This window comes from Carcharodon carcharias, chromosome 2, assembly GCF_017639515.1.
Source record: "Carcharodon carcharias isolate sCarCar2 chromosome 2, sCarCar2.pri, whole genome shotgun sequence".
NCBI lineage: Eukaryota > Metazoa > Chordata > Chondrichthyes > Lamniformes > Lamnidae > Carcharodon > Carcharodon carcharias.
In genome coordinates this window covers 164,185,065-164,206,919 of record NC_054468.1, presented here as the reverse complement: position 1 = coordinate 164,206,919, position 21,855 = coordinate 164,185,065, and the positions used below count along the sequence as shown (strand labels likewise).

At 40.4% G+C, this 21,855-nt stretch overlaps 1 protein-coding gene across 11 annotated transcripts in view; it reads left to right on the top strand.

The window, feature by feature from the left end:
* Positions 1 to 21,473, top strand: part of sanbr (SANT and BTB domain regulator of CSR) — a 139,113-nt gene extending 117,640 nt beyond the window's left edge. For 5 of the 11 annotated variants that reach the window (XM_041182960.1, XM_041182957.1, XM_041182959.1 and 2 more), the window contains 4 exons: positions 5,365 to 5,438; positions 8,802 to 8,893; positions 15,747 to 15,838; positions 19,840 to 21,473. In XM_041182960.1, the coding sequence (XP_041038894.1) occupies positions 5,365 to 5,438; positions 8,802 to 8,893; positions 15,747 to 15,838; positions 19,840 to 19,876 (295 nt within the window). In that variant the 3' untranslated portion in view covers positions 19,877 to 21,473. Of the gene's footprint in view, positions 1 to 41; positions 198 to 387; positions 559 to 5,364; positions 5,439 to 8,801; positions 8,894 to 15,746; positions 15,839 to 19,839 lie in introns of those variants that run through there. The other 6 variants (XR_005942410.1, XR_005942409.1, XR_005942414.1 and 3 more) reach the window with 6 other exon arrangements.
* Positions 21,474 to 21,855: the final 382 nt, after the last annotated feature.

Below are 21,855 nucleotides of genomic sequence, written 5' to 3'. Positions count from 1 at the left end.
TGCAGGTACAAGGTGGACTAATCAATGCTCTCCTCCTTCAGGAGAAAACAGCTCACAATAACGCAGAGAGGCTGCAGACTGGCAGAGGACCGCCCCACCTTCCAATCTTGACCAGATAGAGCAGGAGGCACTGGAACTGGAGAAGCACCATGCGCCTAGATCAACTGGCCGCAGTAAAGTTGGGGTGCCACCAGGAGGTAAGCGTGCAGAGCACAGAGGTCAGAATATCTGTCATTGCAACCATTCCACTATTGTCTGTATATTGATCTGAGCCTCCAACATAGAATCCCCATTGATAATGGAGAGACTAGGGCACCCTAATCCTGGTGCCAGGCATGCACGGTAACAGTGTAATGACTTCAACTAATCACATGTTCTTCCTTTCAGGATCACCAGAAGACCATCGGGGTCAGGAGCCTGAAGGACTGCTGCTCACCCCTGAGGACACGGAGGATCTAAACGCACCAGCGTCACACCCTCTCAGCCAGACAGGCACCAGCGCAGATACCAGCACCTCGTTGGGAATAAGATCGTTGGCTAGTGTTTTGGGGCACAGCAGTAAGGCCACTTCACACTGGCTTGAGATACATGCAAAGGCAGAGAATGCCCAGGGCGCCAGCAGCCGGAGGAGTCGGTGGCTGATGATGTGCCTCTGGAGTTGTCCCTGAGGCAGCAGATGTTGGAAGTCCAGCAGGGTGTAGGGGAGGATCTGGTGGAGATCCATGAGGAAATGCGTGCCTTGGTGTCCATGATGGAAGAGTCCATGCAGAGCATGAGCAATGCAATGACCCTCATGGTCGAGCGCACAGTCTCCTCCATGGAGAGCGTGGCAACTCTCATGTAGAGGCTCCTCCAGGAGCTCAATCAGGGCTTCCCGGGGATGCGCTCGGACCTGCAAGCCCTCACACCGCCAATGACCTCAGGTGGTCATTGTCAGTGTGGGACATAGATTGGGCACCCAGTATCCCAGCTAGGTGCCCATCCATCAATGGTGAGCAGGGAAGTCCAAAGCGACCTGGCGTTGGTGCATGAGCTGCTTGTTGTCTCTGTGGGCTCCTCTCAGGGTGCTCCAGATGAGGGCAGCAGCTCCTCCGCCCCTCTGCTAGTGACCATGGCATCTGATGAAGCTGCGGCAACTGGGGAAATGCCAGCTATGGCACTGGCCGATCCCTCCCAGGCAGAGCCAGCACAAGCTCCACGGGCCAGAGGACGTCCACCAAGGTCATCAAAGCCAACAGGACAGCAGAATGAACAGGCTGTCTCCAATTCTGGGGCCAGCGAGGGGGGAGCACCTAGACGTAACACCCGCAAACATAAACGCAAATCACCTTCGGCAAAACACAGGCTTACCACTCGTGTTCTTTTTTTGCCCCACTTTTAAGTTCTTTTTAAGTTGGTGTGATGTTGAACACCTTTACGTTTAATTTGATTTATGATGCCAGGCTCCACACCAGTAAATGTACTTGTTTTCAACAAGCCTCTGGGTGCTTCATTAGTTCTGCAGGTGAAGGGTAACCTATGTTGTTATGAGTGACTTGTTTGTCATTGTGCTTTATTGAAATGACAGTGCATGTTGTTCACCAAGCAAATGTTCCTGTCAGGTTTCGAGTATGGAGCCTGCAGCCCTAGCATGTGGTAGTGGTTCATCTTTGCTAGGCTAGCTGAAGGAGCGTTGGATCAAAGCCTTCCCAGTGTCCCTGCTTCCCTGGAGGTTGCCCAGGTCGGTGTCCATCTCCTCAGCGTTCTCCTGAACGTGCTCATCCTCGGACTCACTATTGGACTCATCCTGTGCTGCCAGAGGAGCTGTGACAACATCTTCCTCCACTAGGTTGCCACTTTCCAGCTTCAGATTGTGGAGAGCACAACATGCAACCACTATCAGTGACACACGATCTGGGGGGTATTGCAGTGTGCCCCCTGAATGGCCCAGGTGTCGGAAGTGCATCTTGAGAAGACCAATAGTTCTCTCCACGACCACCCTTTTGGAGGCATGGCCCCTATTATACCGCTGCTTGGCCTCTGTTCTTGGATGGTGGAGAGGCGTCATGAGCCACCTTTTGAGGGGATAACCCTTGTCGCCCAGCAGCCATCCGTCCAGCCGGGCTGGAGTACTGAAGAGCCTCAACACCTGGGAGTGTCTCAGGATGTAAGCGTCATGAGAGTTGCCTGGGTACCTTGCACAGACTTGCAGAATCTGCATCCTATGGTCGCAGACTATCTGCACGTTCATGGAGTGGAGTCCCCTCCTGTTGACGAAGGCTTCCAGCTCACCTGCTGGCACTTTGATAGGCACATGTGCAGTCTATGCACCCTGGATGTGGGGGAAACCAGCAATCACAGCAAAGCCTCTGGCTCACTCTGTCTGGCTGGCCTTGTCTGTGTGGTAGTGAATGAAAGTCACTGCATGCCTGAACAGAGCATCTGTCACCAGCTTGACACAACTGTGGGCAGCTGATCGGGAGACTCCACAAAGATCACCCACCGACCCCTGGAAATAGCTGGAGGCATAGAAGTTGAGGGCTACCATTACCTTCAGCACCACTGGCATGGGGTGTCCACCCACACAGTTGAAGCTGATCTCAGGGCCAATCATCTGACAGATGGAGGTCATTCCTTCCCTTGAGAGGCGGATCCTCCTTCGGCATTTCACCTCAGACATATTGAGGTAGCTGCATCGCTGCTTGTAAATCCTGGTAGCAGGATAGTGATGTCTTCTGCGGCCCCTTCCGCCTTGCGTTTCCTGTTGGCCCTGCACCCTTTGTGCCTGCGCCTGTCCTCCCACAGGTGGCTCCCCTGGACGCTGAATAGGGACACCTGGCCTCCTTCCCTTTCTGGCCCTCTCTTCCTCCTCAGACTCCAGCGGAGACCATTATCCCCATTCCCAGGTTAAGGGAAGGCTGTCTGATACCTGCAAGGCCCCAAGTGTTATGACTCCTCTGCAGTCCTGAACTGAAGCCTGTTATTTCTGTTGAAGCACTTCTGAAGCGAAATGATGTTGTCCTGTTCATACAAGCAAGTAGCAATAAGTAATAATCTAAAGTTCTAATAACTCGCATTAGTGAGCGCACTCACCCCTCATCCTGCCTGTGGATGAGGTTTTTGAAAACGTTGTCCATCCGCCTGCCCATTGCGCCTGTGCGACGCCCTGAAAATCGCACGGGCTGCGTAAAATCTAATTCAGTTGCTGCCTCAAGGGTCTCAACTAGCCTGTTAATTAATGGCGGGCGCACCTCCATCCTCATAGTGTACGCCTTCCGAAATATTGTGATGGCGCACAGTGACGTCGGAACGCATGCCCAACACCATCACACGTCATTTTATGGCATGTCGGGCCTGCCCCCGCACATCAATTGTAAAATCCTGGCCCAGTAGAAGTTGATGAGGCCAGTGGTGCAGTACAGGCAAGCTGAAGAAGACAGAGGCTTGATCCAGAAGCTGAGAAAAAGCAAATACACAGTTTCTGCTACTTTTTCTGTTGGTTGATGATGACATTGGCCACTCTATGCCATCCCAATCAAATTAAGGAGGTTCTGCAGATGTGTGCCATTTTCGTGGAACTCTGGTTGGGTTGTGTACTGCTGTTAGCTCAGGATCAGGCCAGCTCTGAAAAGGAAGGGAGCTGAAATTCTTCATAAGGAAGACAGAATTTTGAAGGTCTTAGTGACTGAGTTTGATGACCTATATGCTGAGTGGACTGCTAAGCCAATTTGTAAGATCTGTCTTAGTTGTATCTGCCATTTTAAAGTGTAATTTACAATTTATAATTGATCGCAATTTGCCTTCTAATTCATGTTTAACTTAGGTTGATTCTGGGTTTTGGAGTATAGATGGTCATCCAAGATAGTATTTAGTGTTTGCTTTGTTGGACTCTTGTACAGTAAAAATTCTTGTGTTTTAGCGACAATATAAAATAAGGGGTATAATTCTCAAGGGTGTGCAGGAGCAGAGAGACCTGGGCATATATATGCATAGATCATTGAAGATGGACAGGTGGAGAGAGCAATTGATAAAGCATACAGTATCCAGGGCTTTATTAATGGGGGCACAGAGTAGTATGCTGAGCTTATATGAGACGCTAGTTAGAGCTCAGCTGGAATATTGTGTACAATTCTGGGCGCCACACTATAGGAAGAATGTCATTGCTTTGGAGAGAGTGCAGAAGGGGTTTACAAGACTGGTTCCAGGGATGAAAAACTTCAGTTATGAAGATAGATTGTTGAGGTTGGGACTGCTCTCCTTGGAGAGGAGAAGGCTAAGACAAGATTACATAGAGGTGCTCAACATCACGAGGGGTCTGGACAGAGTAGGTAGGAAGAAACTTGTTCCCGCTCGTCAAGGGATCGAGAATGAGAGGCCACAGATTTAAAGTGATTTGCAAAAGAAGCAAATGTGATGCAAGAGAAAACTTTCACACAGCGACTGGTTCAGGTCTGGAAAGCCTGGAGGTAGGTTCATTCGAGGCATTCAAGAGGGCAATAGATGATTATTTGAATAGAAACAATATGCAAGGGTACGGGATAAAGCAGGAGAATAGCACTAAGTTATGATGCTCATTTGAGAGCCGGTGCAGACACAATGGGCCAAATGGCCTCCTTCTGTGCCGTAACGTTTCTGTGAAACTATGGAATCTTGAAGCTCCATTCTTTTGGTAAATTACTGGGATTTCAGGTTTTATTTTGACAAAAATTTTGCAAATGCAAGCTACTTGTGGGAAGGCTCATCTGCTGGCTGCACACACTAGGAAATCATGGCCTTCAATTTTCTGGTGTGCACAGGCAATGAGAAAGACACCTTGTCAATAGTGCGCATTTATAAAACTACCCCTTGAATGCAAAGCAGGTACTTGAAGAAACTAGATACGAAGCACCACATTTTTTCTTTAAACTGTCCTGATTTAAATCCATATTACCCAACTTGTCTATTATAAGACTTTGAAAATAATTCCTATGTGCAGGATGAACAAATGAAAAAGGATATTGAATTACATACCTGCACTGTGATTATTTTAAAACGTAATTTCATTGTTCAAAAACCAAAGCTTCTTCTCTCACATCAACTTCTCATTCTGAATTCAAGTGCCTGCAGTTTGGTGCCTGCATCATTTAAATTAGTTGACGATTTCTCCTCGGTCCTTCGGGAAACGTCTTCCATATTTCACATTATGTGGGAAAATTAGTTTGTTGGCAAGGTCACTGCAAAAAAAAGTCTTTAAAGAACAGTTTTCAATTAAGATGTTAAAGATACGTTACTGTGATTTTGAGCATTTTAGGAAGAATTGGCATTTTATTATCTGTTTATGATGAAATAATAGAGGAGGTACTTTAACATATCTATAACGTGTAACGCCATATCTTCTTATGTTAGTGTATGTTTTCAGAAAAGCAAGTGGGACAGCAGTCGCTCAATGCGATTTAACCAGGATGCTCAAAGAGAGGAAGGTACATCAACTGATATATAGTAAATAGTTAAAATCTATAAATTGCTAGATAAGAATTTATAATGGCCTGGATTCTGCTGTCAGTGACAAAATAAAAATGGCTTTCGCCATTCATCTCACTGACAGCAGCCACTGACTTTTGGCAAATTTCTTAGTTCGGATTTCCTCTAATCTGGTCTTTTCCAGCATGGCATCCTTACAGGGGATATGTGGTGCCTGTGAGCAGGGTAAGAAACAGCAAAGTTCTTTGGGTAAGAAACAGCAAAGTTCTTCAATTCAGATTTGAGTTTGAGTGATTTAGCTAAACCCGAAATTAGGGTCTTAAATCTGAACAAAGCAAACCATGTAGGTATGAGAAACAAGTTAGCTGAGGTAGATTGGGAAATTAGATTTTAAAATATGACACTAGATAAACAGTATCAAAATTTTAATAATTAATAAATCATCACAAATATGCATTCCCTTAAAGATTAAAGATCCATGGGAAAAGTGGTCCAAGCATAGCTAACGAATAATTAAGGATAGTATTAGGTTAAAGGAAAAGGTTTATAATGTTGCCAAAAAACAGTATTGGAAGGATTATAGATTTCAGAAAAGGCTGACTAAGAAATTGATAAAGAAGGAGAATGAGAGTAAACTAGCAAGAAACATTAAAAACAAATTGTAAACGTTTCTATAGGCATGTAAAATTGTAGAAATTAGCAAAAGTAAGGGTGGGTTTCTGTGAGCCAGAGACAGGAGAAATTATAAACAGAAATAAAGAGATGGCAGAGACATTAAACAACTGCTTTAGTATTTGTCTTCGTGATAGAAGACACAAAAAAAAATTTGGAAATAGTGGGGGACTAAGGGTCTGTTGAGAATGAGGTGTTAAAGAAAGTAGTATTAGTAAAGAAATAGTACTGCAGAAGTTAATGAAACTAAAAGTCAACAAATCTCCTGGACCTGTTGACCCACACCTGGGACTTTAAAAATGGTGGCTACAGTGAGCGGATGCATTAGTTTTTATCTTTTAGAATTCCCTATAATCTAGAACAATCTCAATGGATTGGAAGGTATAGAACGTAACCCTGCTATTCAAGAAAGAAGGGAAAGAGCAAACCGGGAACTATAGGTCAGTTAGCCTGGTTATAGGGAAAGGCCAGAATCTGTTATTAGGGGCACAGTAATAGAGCACTTGATCATAATGTGACTGGGCATAGTAAACGTGGAAAACTACTAACCCTTTGGTACCCATGTCTTCACTTCAAGAGTTGTCAAACCTCAATAAAAATGCATGTATACAAACAGCACATCAGACTTCCTGGCACCCAGCTCACAAAAACCTCTAAATGAAGCTAAAACTAGGTTTAACCTTTTTTAACACCCAAATACAAAATATAAATTAAACTTAAAACCATACATTGTTCCTAATAGTAAGATTGAGCAGGTCGTTTTCATGTTGGCAGGCTGTAAAAAGTGGAGTACACAAGGATCAGTGGGGCCTCAGCTGTCCACAGCCTTTATTAATTGACTTAACTGAAAGGAACAGGTATAATGTATCCATTTTGCTAATGATACAAAGTTAAATGGACAAATAAGCTATGCGGAGGAGACATGGAGGCTGCTTAGGTGAGTTGGCAAGAATATGGCAAATGGAATAAAATATTAAGAATTTTGAAGTTATTCATTTAGAGAAGAGAAATAGAAAATCTGAATATTTTTCAAATAGTGAGAGACTGGGAATTGTTGGCATTCAGAGGAACTCTGTCCTTGTACACAAATCACACAGTTAACGTGCAAGGACAGCAAGCAAATTGTATGCTAGTTTTATTGCAAAGGGACTGGCGTATAAGAGGAAAGAAGTCTTACTACAGTTATTTAGGGCCTTTGTGCGACCACACCCATTGCACTGTGTACAGTTTTGGCCCCCTTAAGGAAGGATGAATGCTTGGCTTAGAGGGAGTGCAATGAAGGTTCAGTAAACTGATTCCTGGGATAAGAAATATATTCCATATATTCCCTGGATGTGAGAGAATGAGAGGTGATCTCATTGAAGAGTATAAAATTCTAAAGGTTTTGATAGGGTTGATAGTGGGAGAATGTTTTCCCTAGCTGTGGAGTCTGTATACAGTTTCAGAATATGGGTCGGGCATTTAGATCTGCCATGTTTTCATTCGGTATTGTGAATCTTTGGAATTCTCTACCCTAAAGGGCTGCGGACACTTAGTCGTTGAGCACATTCAAGGCAGAGATCAGTGGAATTTTGGATAGTAAAAGAATTGAGGGACTTGGGGATCATGCAGGAAGGTGGAGCTGAGGTAGATGTTAGCCATGATATTATTGAAGAGTGGAGCAAGCTTGAAGGACAGAATTACCTATTCCCACTCAATTTTCTTTAGTTCTTGTCTTCAGATAGAAAAATTCTCACTGAGACATACCAAGTTCCAAACAGGAAGTATAAAGCAGTTTAAATGATGTAAAGAAAACAAAAAAAATTGGGAAATACAGATGAGATTAAGGGAGAGATAAAGGAGGCAGGAAGAAAAAGTAAAAACTTCTTTTTAAAAAGCTCTTAGCACTGATATCAATAATCACACAACAGGAAAGGAATAGCAGGATATGTTAGGTTTAGTTGATGGGGGGGTTGGTGGAGGTTCAAGTGAAGTATAAATGCCAGCATAAACCAATTGGCCCAACCAGCCTGTTTCTGTACTGCAAATTCAGTGTAATTTTCTTCTGAGTGAATGAGACTCCATGCTTGTAAAATTAAGTTTTCAGGACCAATAAGGTTGTTTCTCAATAATTATCACTTATCATGCCATTAAAAACTTGCTCCTGAGTCCACCAGCTCTAACTTTTTCAGCATCTTTAGTGCAGTCGTCATTTAGTGGGCAGTCATTTCATTGTCAGATCTATCACAGAGGACTAAAGCAGATTTCTTGTAGAGGGGTTGGGTATCTCTGACAGCAACTTCCAGATTTTTGTGTATAACTGTGCCGTGTGGCCACTAAACATTGTCCTATTTAACCAATGATTATGACAAGCGCTGAGCCTCATTGCTGTTACTACTGAGAAATCTGGGCCATGTAAATAACAAATTTGTTGTCTTTGGCAGTGGAAACCTCAGATAATCAGTACTGGTTTTAAAATGTACATGGAAATTTTACTTGTGACTATCACAGCATATACCAGAAGCACATATCAGAAAATTATGTATTCCCAGCTCAAAATTTTCAGTCTGTTGCACAATTTTATGATATTCTCAGCGTCAAAGTTGGAAATGTTCCTTATGTTTTCTACTTAACTATAATTATTCGTAGTTGCATTTATAGAATGTGACACTATCAATTTATTTTAAGGTAATGCAAGTTTTAAATTTCAGATCAACGAAGGATGGTTGAAATAATTGGACATCTGACAAAAATAAGGTTTGGAGAAAAAATTGATCGCACCAAGGCAAAAGAAGGAAAAGAGGTGAGCTGTTTTTCTAATAGCATTTTCCAATAAACTACTCACTGTGTCTGATCCTAAATGGCTATCTGTTAATCAAATTGTGAAATTTGTAAAAAAAAAAAAACCTCTTGAGTGTGACTTAATCATTTTCTCTTGTAACAGTAAAATTTCCTATTAATTTGACTTGAGGCTCTCTGTACATGGGCTTATTTTAATAGAAAAATGCATTTTGGGTTGGAGGAGTGGGAGTAAAGGACCACACTGTTGCAACCTATTGTTTAGATACTTGATAAGAAATGTTTTCAAGTGACTGATGGAGATTAATGATTAGATAAGTTCAAAGGGGTTTTCACCTAGACCGTCTTCCTGACTAACAAGTAAATTCTGAAGCAAGAAAACACTTTCATGGTGTACTCAGCTTCTCGTGTTATCCAAGAAAATCATCTATGAAGTTTAAGTCACTGAGATAAGCTTCAACATTTGTTTTCCATTTATGGAATGACAACCTGAGTTGGATTAAGATAGGTTAAGCATACCTTTAAGATTAGCAACAAAAAAAAGAGCTTTTGAAGATTAACTGAACTTTCACTTTTTATCAGTAACTATAAAAAAGAGCTTTTGAAGATTAACTGAACTTTCACTTTTTATCAGTAACTATAATAACTTAAGCATATTAATAGGTTTAACCACCCATATGATGCTGATTATCAAATCTAATCCTCTTATTATTACCTCATCTTGTTAAATTACATTGCATTAAATGCCATAAATTTACATTTAAATCATTCTGCACTGCTTTTGTAAGTGAGAAGGCCACTGCTGTCAGGTCCCATGTAACAACTTGTTTCCGCAATTTCTAAGTGTGTAAACGTTTTCTCAATGTCAAATTAATCCACTGTCCACATTTGTATTTCCCAGAGAGCAGAAGCAGAATTGCAATGAATCTGCAGTGCGGGTGATCAATTTTTCTCTTGCCAGTTTTTATCCCTTCTCATGAAAGCATCGACTGTTTATCAATTGTCCTTTATTACCTCTGCTAATTGTCTACATTATTCAGTTGTCCTGGAAGGACTACAGGAGACATCTGAGCCGATATCAATCCTGTCATCAACTGACAGTCATCCATGCAGTTTACAGGAGAGGATAGTAATTGAGAACAGCAAACCTGGTTGATTTTCCCCCTTCTAATCCAGGTCTGCTAAGGCCAACTGTATTGCCCTAATCGCTGCCCCCGAACATGGGAATTGCTAGTTCTGTCTAGCTTAACTATTCATTGGATTAAAAACTAACCAGTCTAAGATAAGTAAAAATCTGACTGTGATTGCCACTCCACAAAAGATTTGGCCCAATATTTCTTACATTAAAAAATCATATCTTTATGTTCTACCACAAATCTTTCAGCTAGTTCCTTTATATCCTTGATAACTTTTGCTTTGGAATATAATTCAAAGTTATGGTTACCCGGTGTAAGAAATGAGTAACTGGTAATCAGAAGAATCACACCATATTAGAATGCATGCAGGTAAAGTTATCTTAGGAATAAAACTGTACAAATGCTGATTAATATAGAGCCTCTTTGTGCCACAAGCAGTGCATCATCAGCAATGTGAAATGGAGTTTAAACAGCTTTGCAATAGCATTTCACTAGCTTACAAATGAATTTGGACTAACAGTCAGTATAAGAGGACAGTGATAATGGCACTAATCTTTTCAATAGCTAACACCACCTAAAAGTTCTGCTACCTACGATCAACACTTATCTGTTAACACATCTATAAATGATAAACTAAATTCTCATTTCAGAAACAAGAAGCCACCTTCAGTCAATTAACTGAGCATGTGTATAATAATAGGAAATGAATAAAGGGTCTACCAAACATGTGTCCTGGCTATGCTGCCAAATGGCATTGAAACCTGGAGCAGCAACAACTTGTATTTATGTAGCAGCTTTAATGGAATTAAACACCCTAAGGCCTTTCACAGGGGAAATATAAAACAAAATATGACACCAAGCCACAGGAAGATGGCAAGTTTCAAAACCAAAAGGTTTTGAAGGGTGTCTTAAAGGAAAGAAGCAAGGGAGAGAGGTGATGAGGTTTAGGGAGGGAATTCTTGAATATTGGCCCCAGACACCTAAAGGCACAGCCACCAATAGTGCAATTTAAAATGCTCAGGAGGCCAGAATTAGAGAATTGCATAGGATCTAAGACACCTAAGCAGTCTATTTGACCCAACTAGTCCATGCTGGCATTTATGCTTCACTAGACCTTCTCCCATCTTTCCTAAACTAAATCTATCTTCATAACACTCTATTCCCTTCTCCCTCATATGCTTATCTAGCTTGCCCTTAAATGCATCTAGACTATTTGCTTCAGAAACTGCCTGTAGTAGCAAGTTCCATGTTCTCACCACTTTTTGGGTAAAGAAGTTTCTTCTGAGTTCCCTATTGTATTTCTTAGTGACTATCTTATATTGATGGCCTCTAGTTATGCTCTTCCCACAAGTGGAAACATTCTGCCTCTATCTACTTTATCAAAACATTTCATAATTTTATTTATCTATTTATTCTATTAGGTCATCCCTCTACCTTTTTTTTTCAAGAAAACTGGCACTGTTTTTGAATGATTGAATGCAGATATCTGAGGGTTGTGGGCCAGGAGGAGGTTACACAGATAGGGAGATCAGAAGAAATAGGTGCAGGAGTAGGCCATCTGGCCCATCAAGTCTGTTCCACCATTCAGTAAGATCATGGTTGACCTGATTGTGGCCTTAACTCCACTTTCTTGCCTGTCCCCATAACCCTTGACTCCCTTGTAGATCAAAAATTTTTCTAACTCCGACTTCAGTATAATCAATGACCTAGCCTCCACTACTTTCTGGGGAAGAGAATTCCAACGTCTAATGACCTTCCGAGAGAAGAAATTGCTCCTCATCTCAGTCTTAAATGGTTTGAGACCCTTTATTTTTAAACTGCGCCCTTGGTTCTGGATTGCCTCACGAGGGGAAATATTCTCTCAGCATCGGCCCTGTCAAGCCCCCTCAGAATCTTATGTTTCAATTAGAAGGTAAGGATTAGAAGGACTTGAAAACGTGAAATTTTGAAATAGAGTTGTTGCTTAACCGGGAGCACAAGTGTGATGTGTGAGTGGCACTTGGTGCAAGTCAGGACATGGGTAGCAGAGTTTTAGATGATCTCAAGTTTATGGAAGGTGGCACATGGGAAGCTGGCTAGAAATAGTCAAGTCTAGCAGTAACAAAGGTATGGATGAGGGTTTCAGCAGCAGATGAGCTGAGGCAGGGCAGAGTTAGGCAATGTTATGGCAGTCTTAGTGATGGTGCAGATATGAGGTTGTAAGGTCAATTTGAAGTCAAATATGACACCAAGGTGTGGGAAGAGAAGCCATTGCAGGGTGACTCTCAGACTACGAGTAGATAGATAAGAATAGAATCAAGTGAGTAAAGTCCCACCCAGCTAGACAAGGGGGAGGTGGGGAGAGGTCTTGGAGGAGGATGGTATGGTCATGAGGGCCAAAGGCCACAGAAAGGTGAAGAAGGACAAAAAAAGGTAAGTTATCTTTGTCACAGTCATGTAGGATATAATTTGTGACTTTGATATGGCTGTCTCAATACTATGACAGAGAGATTCAAACATGGAGTTCCAGGAAAGATTGGCGTGGACTTGGGAGGCAATAATACACCCACAAGGACTTTGGAGAAGAAAGGGAAGTTAGAAATGGGGCAGTAGTTTGCAAGAAGAGGGGGAACAAAGTTTGCTTTTTTGATGATGACAGCAGACTTGAATGAGAGTGGGCAGTACCTGAGAAGAAAGAACTGTTAACAATATCAGCTAACATGAGAGCCAGGAAGGGAAACTGGGCAGCTAGCAGTTTAGTGGGAATAAGATCAAAAGAGCAGGAGGTGAATCTTGTAGGCAAGGTGAATTCGGAGAGGGCATGATGGGAGATGGGAAAGAAACTAGAAAAAGATACAAGTTCAGGTTAGAGCAGAAGGGAACCTTTGAAAGAAGTTTGGCTTGAAGTCCAAGAGAAAGAGGAAAAAAGCAGTAAAGGCAGATGGATGGATGATCTCAATCTGGGTGATAAAGAAATTCATGGACTTCCTACATATGTTGGAGGTGAGGATGGAGGAGACAGGGAATAAGATTTAAGAAGATAGTTTGCAGTCAAGGAGAAACCAGTGGCTATCTTATCCCAGGATTATCCTGGAACTCGTGAGCAGTTTTGGTAGACATGAATGGGACTTGATGGTGCTTTGTGATCCAACTTGACCTGGTGTTGGTTGGCTAAACCAGTTGACCACCATTTCCATTCAATTCTGCATTCCTTAGACTTAAGGGAGTGGGGATGAGAGCTATATTGAGGAAATGGCTAGGCTGTGTGTGTAATGATTTTAGTGGGAACTAGAGCACTGAAGGTGGAAGGGAGTGTGCAGTTGAACAGATCAGTAGCTGCAGAAATGTCATGGTGAATGAACGGCTAAAGGCTAGACAGTTGAGTGAGGTTGAGAGTTTTGAAGGTTTGTTTGCTGGGGCAGACACAGAAGTGAGTAGGGTTTGGACATAGGTGGATGTGGGTGAACATGCAATGAAGTGACCAGAGATGGCTTTGTCTGTGATTGATACAATGGGAGCAGTGAAGCCAGGTAGAATGGCAGGATCACTGAGGCGGGGAGTTTACATGGAAAGAGGATTAAAGGCAGGCAGGAGAGTAATGAACATAGGGGAGAGAAAATCTGATTAATTGAGATGGTGCTTGAAATCCCTGAGGATGAGAAGTCGTTCGGTGCAGAGGCTGTGGGAGGAAAGCAGTGAAGATATCTCGGTGAAACAATTGACTTGATACTTGTGTGGAGAACAAGGATTTTAAACAGGGAAGAGTAATGGAACAAGATGCTCAAAGGAGAAGAAAGTGCTAAAGAAGCTAAAGAAGCAAGGAGGCAGACCAAGGTGTGATTTGGTAATAACAGCCACATACCAATGTGACAGTCTGGGAAGGGTAACTGTTGGTAGTTATACCCAGGTGGGAAGGTGTCATCATCTCTAAGCCAGGTTTCTGTCAAAGCCATGATATTAATGCAACTATCCACTGGATGGTAATGGTCTTGTTCACAAGGGAACAGATATTCTGGAGAGATGCTGAGAGGGGTGGTCATAGCTGATCAATGGCACAGGATGAACATTGGGCTGGGTGAGTTGGACATAGAACAGATTAGCGAGATTAATTCCCAGGAGGTGCACTCGGCAGAAAGTTTAGCAAGAGACTAGAATGGAACAATTGAGGTTGCCATTTGTAAGGAAGCAATGATGAGTGCCGTAATGCACCCTTCAGAGGATGCCAAGAAACAAACCGTGGACTTGTTTAAGAGGCAGTCAAGCCTTGGGCAGGCAGCTGGAGTAGGAAGGTCAAGGAGTACTGAAGGTTTGGGGTAGGGATTTTAAAGAACAGTGTACCAAAGAGAGGATGATGGCATGACAAGAGGAGAAATGGGTCTTGAGGGGCGGGGGTTGCATGGTAAAGAGAAAAGTGGAACAGGTTGGAAATTAATAGGCTTGGGTCAGGAGTAGTAACCAAATTCCACTTGTAAATGGACATAAGCTAAGCTTAAATTGCATAGGCCTGGTTGCAATTATTAGGATACATATATCCTATGTATGCCTAAAGCAGACATGACGGAAGGTTAAATGCTTTTAATTCCCATTGTCTTCACTGCAGTTTGAATGCCAAATGGGAAGGTAAAATTCCTGACATGGCAATTAGCATCAAATATTTCAAAGTCAACTAATGTTTCTCACAAGGATATCTCCAGTGGCTTGGTCATCTATTTCTGGTGTAGGGTGACATATTCCAATAAATCTCTTGTGTGAATGGCTTGCAGATGCTTCAAGGCCACTGAGACCATCTCTGCTCAAGTTTAAAAAAAAATGTTTGCAAGAGGACTTATAAATCTTTAATTTTATACCGCAAGCTGGGAAAGTGTGCCATGTTGAAGGACTACATTGCAACAGGGAGCTAAAGAATTTGAAGAGAGAGAGAAACAAAAGAGTTTCAAGGATCAATACTTACATGGGCTTTGTTGCCTGACACCTTGATGGCACCACTTATGGCACAAACTGTTGTTCAAGAATTGTATATTGTAGAATGACAAAGTAACAAAATACTTTGGCTTCTCGTTCATCATCTATTGAGACAGGGAGCTGACAGAAGCAAACAGAGTTGAAATGCAGAAGTGTTAAACTTGTATAGAACCCTGGATAGGCCAGACCTGGAGTCCTGGTCTCCATATTATGGAAAGGATATAGAGAGACTGCAGAAGATGCAAAAAGGATTAACTTGGATGCCACCAAAACTTAGAAGCTATTTCTGTCAGGAAGGATTGAACAGTCTGGTACTACTTACTTTAGAAAAGGGAAGACTGAGGGGGTGTCCTGATCAAGGTATTTAAGATTATGAAAGGGTTTAATAGTTATATGTAAAGATAATGTTTTCACTTGCAAGGGAGACCAGAACTGGGGGCCATAATATAACAGTCACCAATAAAGCGAATAGGAAATTTAGGAAAAACTTCTTTGCCTAGAGAGTGGTTAGAATGTGAAACCTGCTACTTCGAGGATTAGCAGAGGCCAATAGCATTTAAGGGGAAGCTACATAAACACACGAAGAAAAAAGGAACAGAAGGATATGTTGATGGTGCCGGATGAACAAGAGTGAGAGGTGCCTCATATGGCGTATAAACACATATATGGATCTTTGGACCAATTGGCCTGTTCCTGGTTTGTAAATATTATGTAATGAAAATGTTACATCTAGATAAGCCCACAAGATTCACTAATTTAAAATATACTTCATTTTCACAGTTTGCTGGTGGCATTTATTGCAGATTGGAATCCCAGCTTAAAGGTTGTCCACCACCAACTTCTCGTCAGAATAATTCATCACAAAACACAAGGTAAAACTGATTTCTAGTTATGTGGTTTAAATAAAGAATGTGCATACTGCAGTTATTGTCAAAAAAACACTTTTGATGTAGCCTTCTAATGACCCAATTTTTGAAATTTGAGGAACGCTGTTCGATGGTTTGAATACTGTTCACGTTTAAAAGTAAATGTTTTGCATGTTAAATTTCTACATTCAGTTTCAGGTGATATCATGACATACATTAATTCTATTTTATATTATCTACACTCTGTCTTTCATATATATAGGAAATGGGTGGATTAGCAGTGTCCTTCCTACCTAAAATATAGGTTTAAATACAGTCTTAACTGCAGCATAGCTTATTTTTCTGCTGACTATAAGGCTCCATCTCCCATGCTATCTAACTTGGGAAAGGGGCCTTTGTCAGTGGCTATTTTAGATCTTGTGTGTGTGTGTATACATTTACCTTTCTATCATTGTCTCAGTAATAAACAGCAAGATCATTTGCCCAGATTTTAAAACACAGAAGTGGGCTATTTGACCCAACAACCCTATCGAACTCCTTCATAATTTTTTTAGACCTCCATCAAGGCATTTCCTGTTTTCATTCACCTGGTCAGTCTTTCCTGTCATTTGTATCTTAAGATTTTATATAGATGATCTTCAAGTTTACTTTTGATAACAAATTCCATTATTTTACATGAAACTGAAGGAAGACTTTTTTGTGGTTGCTCATGTCTGTGTTGTCTTTTGAATAAGAGTGCATTTCCCTCATTTCCAATCTACTGATTTAGCTCCAGTGTCTAAAACTCCTCCAGCATTCTAGGAATCATCTGTGGGGAATTTTCTTTGCTCTAATTCCTTTAAGCCTGCCTTGGACTTTCATCTTATTTATATCGAAGTCAATAATTCTATCTTGGTTAACTCTGTTTAGGGCAGGCATGTTGCTCAGGTCTTCCCTGGTGAATACTTGAAAGAAGTTATCATTCAGATTATATTCGGTGTTTTCTACTTGTATTTTACTACTTGCTTGTTTGAATCTTTTGTGGTTTGTAATATTTTAAAAATAGGAAATGATACACATTACTTATTTAGTTGTCTTGATTAATGGTAGGTTTGAAATGGACCTCAAATCCATGAAAATAGGATCCTGCAGAGCACAGATCCTGCAGAGCACAGATCCTGCACCTGCTGTGAACTGAACTTCAGTTCATTCTCATCCTTGACATTGACAGCTGTGCTGAAAGATTCCATGTACATTATCTGTGGAAGTTTTGCAATCTTGAGTTGACCTTTTATGGTAGAAGTGGTGATGGACCAGCCTCCACCCCTCTGGACTTTGGGACAATTAGGATTAAAACCAAGCTTTCCTGACCCCCCACTTTCTGTAACTTCTATAGACATTAATTTCTGCATTTCGCTGAAGTTATTATTTCTCAAGAACCTAACTCTTGTTAAATTCTGTTCGAGACAGTGAAGTGAAAAGCCTACATGAATTCTCTTAACACTTGCAACAGAAGTCTCCCCATTGAACCATCTGTCAGTATTGAGCAGAGACCAATTGAGTCACTAGTAGGGAGGAAACAAAGAGAAGCAGGAGGCTTTATTGTTGTGCAAGGGCACTATACCTGAATATAAGAGTAAGCGATCAATGAAAAAAAACACACATCATTGTCTGTATGAAGTGGCTTAAATGAGTCTCTCTTCACCAATCCTTGGTCACAGATTACTTTAGAGCCTAACTTAATGGTCAAATCTGTCCATTGGTATTCTTGAGGAAAGTTTCAACAATGTAAGAGAATTCAGTAGCTTGATGTACAAAGTGCACCTCGAATCATTCTGCAATTTGATGAAGCCCAATACAGTGAACAGAATAACGGCATAGTGTGTGTCCAAATCGGTGTACTAGTTCTGTAGAACATTCTTTGATTGGAGTCAATAGTAGAAGCATGCAGCCACTGATGCGATTCTCCATGTTTCATTGGAAGCCATTGAAAATACATTTGATGCTTAAAAAGCCAGCCATTAGAATCAAATTGTATGATAAGTAAGAAATACTGTCTAGCCCAGTCTTGCCTCACAGAAATTTGCATGCCAACCATGCATAGAGGAGCATTGAAGTAGTACATAGACGGGATTCTTGTCCTTCCAACTAAAGGAGATGCAGCAGTAGTGGGAGAGGAAGGCATGGCATTCCAATTTAAGAAGTTTCAATCTTCCTTTGTTGTTAACAATTGCTTGTCCTGAAATTTTAATTTTATTTTCTTTGTATAACATGACATCTTCAGTACACTTAGAATATGTCTTTATTTTTCTTTTAAGCATGTTCCATATACTGCAAGAATAAATTGTTGGGGAAGAAAATTACCTGGTTGTAAGCCTTTAAAACAATGCTACTTTTTATGTTCCTGCCATGGAATTGTTCATATGTTTCCTGAATGGTTTGAATTTAATATTTTTTAGTAAATCTGTTGTATTTCTTTTAAGGCGCAAACTTTCTTTTTACCAAAGAGATAATGTGAAAAGGCAATCATGATGGAGGCAAAATGTTAGGCTTTACGTTAGCACCAAACTTACAAAGATTCTTTTATTATTGTGAATGGGAAGTTGCTGCCTGTATTCAAACTGTAATATAAATGTGTTCTTTCTGCCTTGCCTCCCTCCTGGTAAGGCTAATGTCAGTTACATTGCCGACACATCTTCCCTGAAGACTGTTTTTGCTGGTTAGGTGGAACTAAGTTGGACCTCATCACTGTTGGTGCCAATGTTTTAGATAACTTGGCTACACCCTCAAAAGCTGTTGACTCCTTCCTGACCAGTCAACAGTGTTTCTTTCCTTTCCCATAATGCTACAAATAGAGGATCACTTGCAAGGACAGGAGAATAGGCAAGCATTATATCAGATGCAGGGATTAAAGAAAAGAAAAAGGGTCCTCACACTCTGGCTTCTTATGCATCCCCATTTCCTTCACCCCCTCATTGGCAGCAGTGCCTTCAGCTGACTAGGCCCTAAGCTCTGCAGTGCCCTCTCTGAATCTCTCCTCCTTTTAGAATCCTCCTTAAAACCTACTTCTTTAACCAAGCTTATGATCACCTGTTCTAGTGTCTTCCCTTTGGCTTATTGTCAATTTTTGTCTGATAACACATTTAGAAGCTCCTTATGACATGTTAAAAGCAATATATAAATGCAACTTTTATCCCTTGCATTCTGTGTCAGAATTCTAGACTTTTATTGGATTAATGTGTCTTGAATAGCTAGAAATCTTAAATTCATTGATATCTTAAGAAAGGAGATATGCAACCTTTTTATCCTTGAAGCAGAGAAGGTACTTCAAGATCAGAAGAACAAGAGCTTTTAGTTCTGATTTTTTTAATATAGAAAAAGTCCTGCTAGATATCCAGATTGACATTTTTTTTAAAGAAAGGGAAGTGCAAGGTTGTCACTGCATCATATTCAAGCAGTATGCCCTGGAGCCTGAATTTTCAAATTAGCATTATATTATTGCTGGTGGTTACTGATTGACAGATTCAGACTTGGCTGGTGAATATTTCTCTCAAGGATGCATATTTTCACAGCAAATTCCTGCTAATCAAAACTCTCAAGTTTTCATATCCTTGAGTAAATATTCACCATTACAGCTGTCTCCTTTCAGTCTTGGATTTCCTACCAATGGACTTATGAAACACTTATTGGTTATAGGCCAGCTGTGCTCATCAAAATGCCCATTTAGAGATGGCTGAACAAGTGATCAACAGATGCTCTGTTTTGTGTGTTTCTCATAAATTGAGAAATCTGTTTTTGCCAATGGAGAACTTATCATTTTATATGCACCCATTTTCAAACTACTTTGGAAATCTTCCCTTTGTTGGCTGCATACTTTCTGCTTTACAGTGCTGTCTCTCCTTTGTAAAACCACATACAAATAACAAAGAAGAAGTACAATCCTGATTAGATCTAAAAAGTGCAGTAGAGTGCTTTGAAAAATCATAACCATATAACAGACTGAATTTGTTTTACTCTCTTGAACCTAGGTCCAAGGCCCGCTTTTCACAGATGCGCCCAACATAATGGATTCCAAGGACTAAGAAGGATGATCTTTTGCTTTTTTGGGATGATTGCGTGATAAATACCAAACTGCACCATAACTTAAATCTGCATGTTTAATTGCATCACGAAATATCTAATCACGTACAATTAGCTAATGGTTTTCATGATTTTACAGTAGTATATACTTGAACTATATCAGATAAAAGATGACACCATGAAATTCAATTTAAGCTGTTAACTGTTCTGTATTAACCTGTCGGTATTCAAATTAGTTAACTGCACTTATGCTAAGCATTTGAACCCTTTCCCACTTAACTTTTCAGTGTGTCTTTTCTGGTTCTCCAAAACTTCAGTGGATTCAATATTAGACTCTAAACTGCAAGCAATTCTTCAAATAATATTCAATATAAAAAGCTTTAACTTGCAAAATTTTGAAGTTTAAGTTGCTGGGCAACTGATCCTGAAATGAAAAACTTTTATTTTAAAAAAAAAACTGGTTGGCAGCCATCTTGTATTTGGGGAAGTGGGTGTTCTGTATGTTTATAGCTACCTGAAGTTCTTGTTGCTTTGTAGTATTGTTCCAGATGGTCTTTGAAATAATGTGGTGCAACCCCTTATTTATAGATAAATTGTTTACATATCCTACATTTTGTTTTTACCTTCCATTTTAGTTTCTGAAATCTAAATATTGGTACTTGTAAAATTCTTTGGAATTAAATTTTGTACTGTAATTTCTGAAGCAAGTTTATGGGGATTTTAAAAGCCATTTCTAGCATTCTACAATGATTAGAATAATGAAATAGTTTATACAATGTAATAGGGATTACATCCCTTTTAAAAGATCCTTGTAGATTAGCTATTTAGGAAAAGAAATCCTAAACTTTCTTTGTTTATTCCCATTTTTCAGAAGTTTGCAAAATAAATACATTGAGGAAAACTTACTGTCTTCATTTATACTACTGTAATTATGAAATTGAGAGATGATGGCTGAGGGGGGTCTGAGAATAATGGAGATGTATATTGAACAGATTTAAGAGCTGGTTTTGAGCTATGGTCTACTCTCTTGCCAAAGAAAGGGGTTGATCTCTCTCATTTATTGTGCTCTCAACATGTGAAACTTCCATTCAACTTTAGTGTACATATTTGCTTTTCACACTATCGAAACGATTAACAGTGAAGAGCGACTTCCTCAATTAAATGCCTAATAAGCAGTACCGTACCTGAGTTTTCAGAAATATGATGTTTCAGGGAATCAACGTAGTTAAACTGTCAGAAACCAACAACCTTTCATTGCTTTAGACCACTTAACTGTTCAGTTTGAATAGCTATATTTGCCTTGATACTCATCCAAAATTACCTTGTTTGCTTATGTCCAATATCTCATTTAGATGTCAGTTTTGCTAAGCTGTATGTTTTCTCCGTTCTCTCAACTGAGTCAACAACAATTATTTTGTTTAGTAATTTCTAAAAGTGAACTATTTGGGAGACGTTCACCCAAATAGCGATACATCACACCATCATTGTAAGGCTGATTATAGATGCAACTGCTGTACAGCCTAATAGACATCCAAAGTGACATGAAAATTTGGACTGACATTAAAGCTTATTTTGATTCCCAGCTGTTATGTAATCTATTTTTAAACCTGCATTATTTTAGTGAATGTTATCAAACTATCTAATATTGAACAAGATTTGTTGCATTCCAATGGAAAATTGAATTAATTTGTTTATGCTGTTTCTCAGATTACTGTTATTGTTCAGTGTGGCTTAGTTTTTAAGATTAGGCTTTCCATGAGTTTAAAAAGTTCTTTAAGATGTTTCTAACATTGAGGTTTATGTGACTTATCCTGCGCCATATGTAATGGGCATTTAACATAGCACTGTTCATGTGATTTTTGTTTTGTCTTTGTAGTTTCCAACATGACCAGGTTGTTGTCTTTGGGCAGAATTTTGCCATCGATGAGCAAGGGGTGGCGCCCACATGCTGACGTGGGATGACG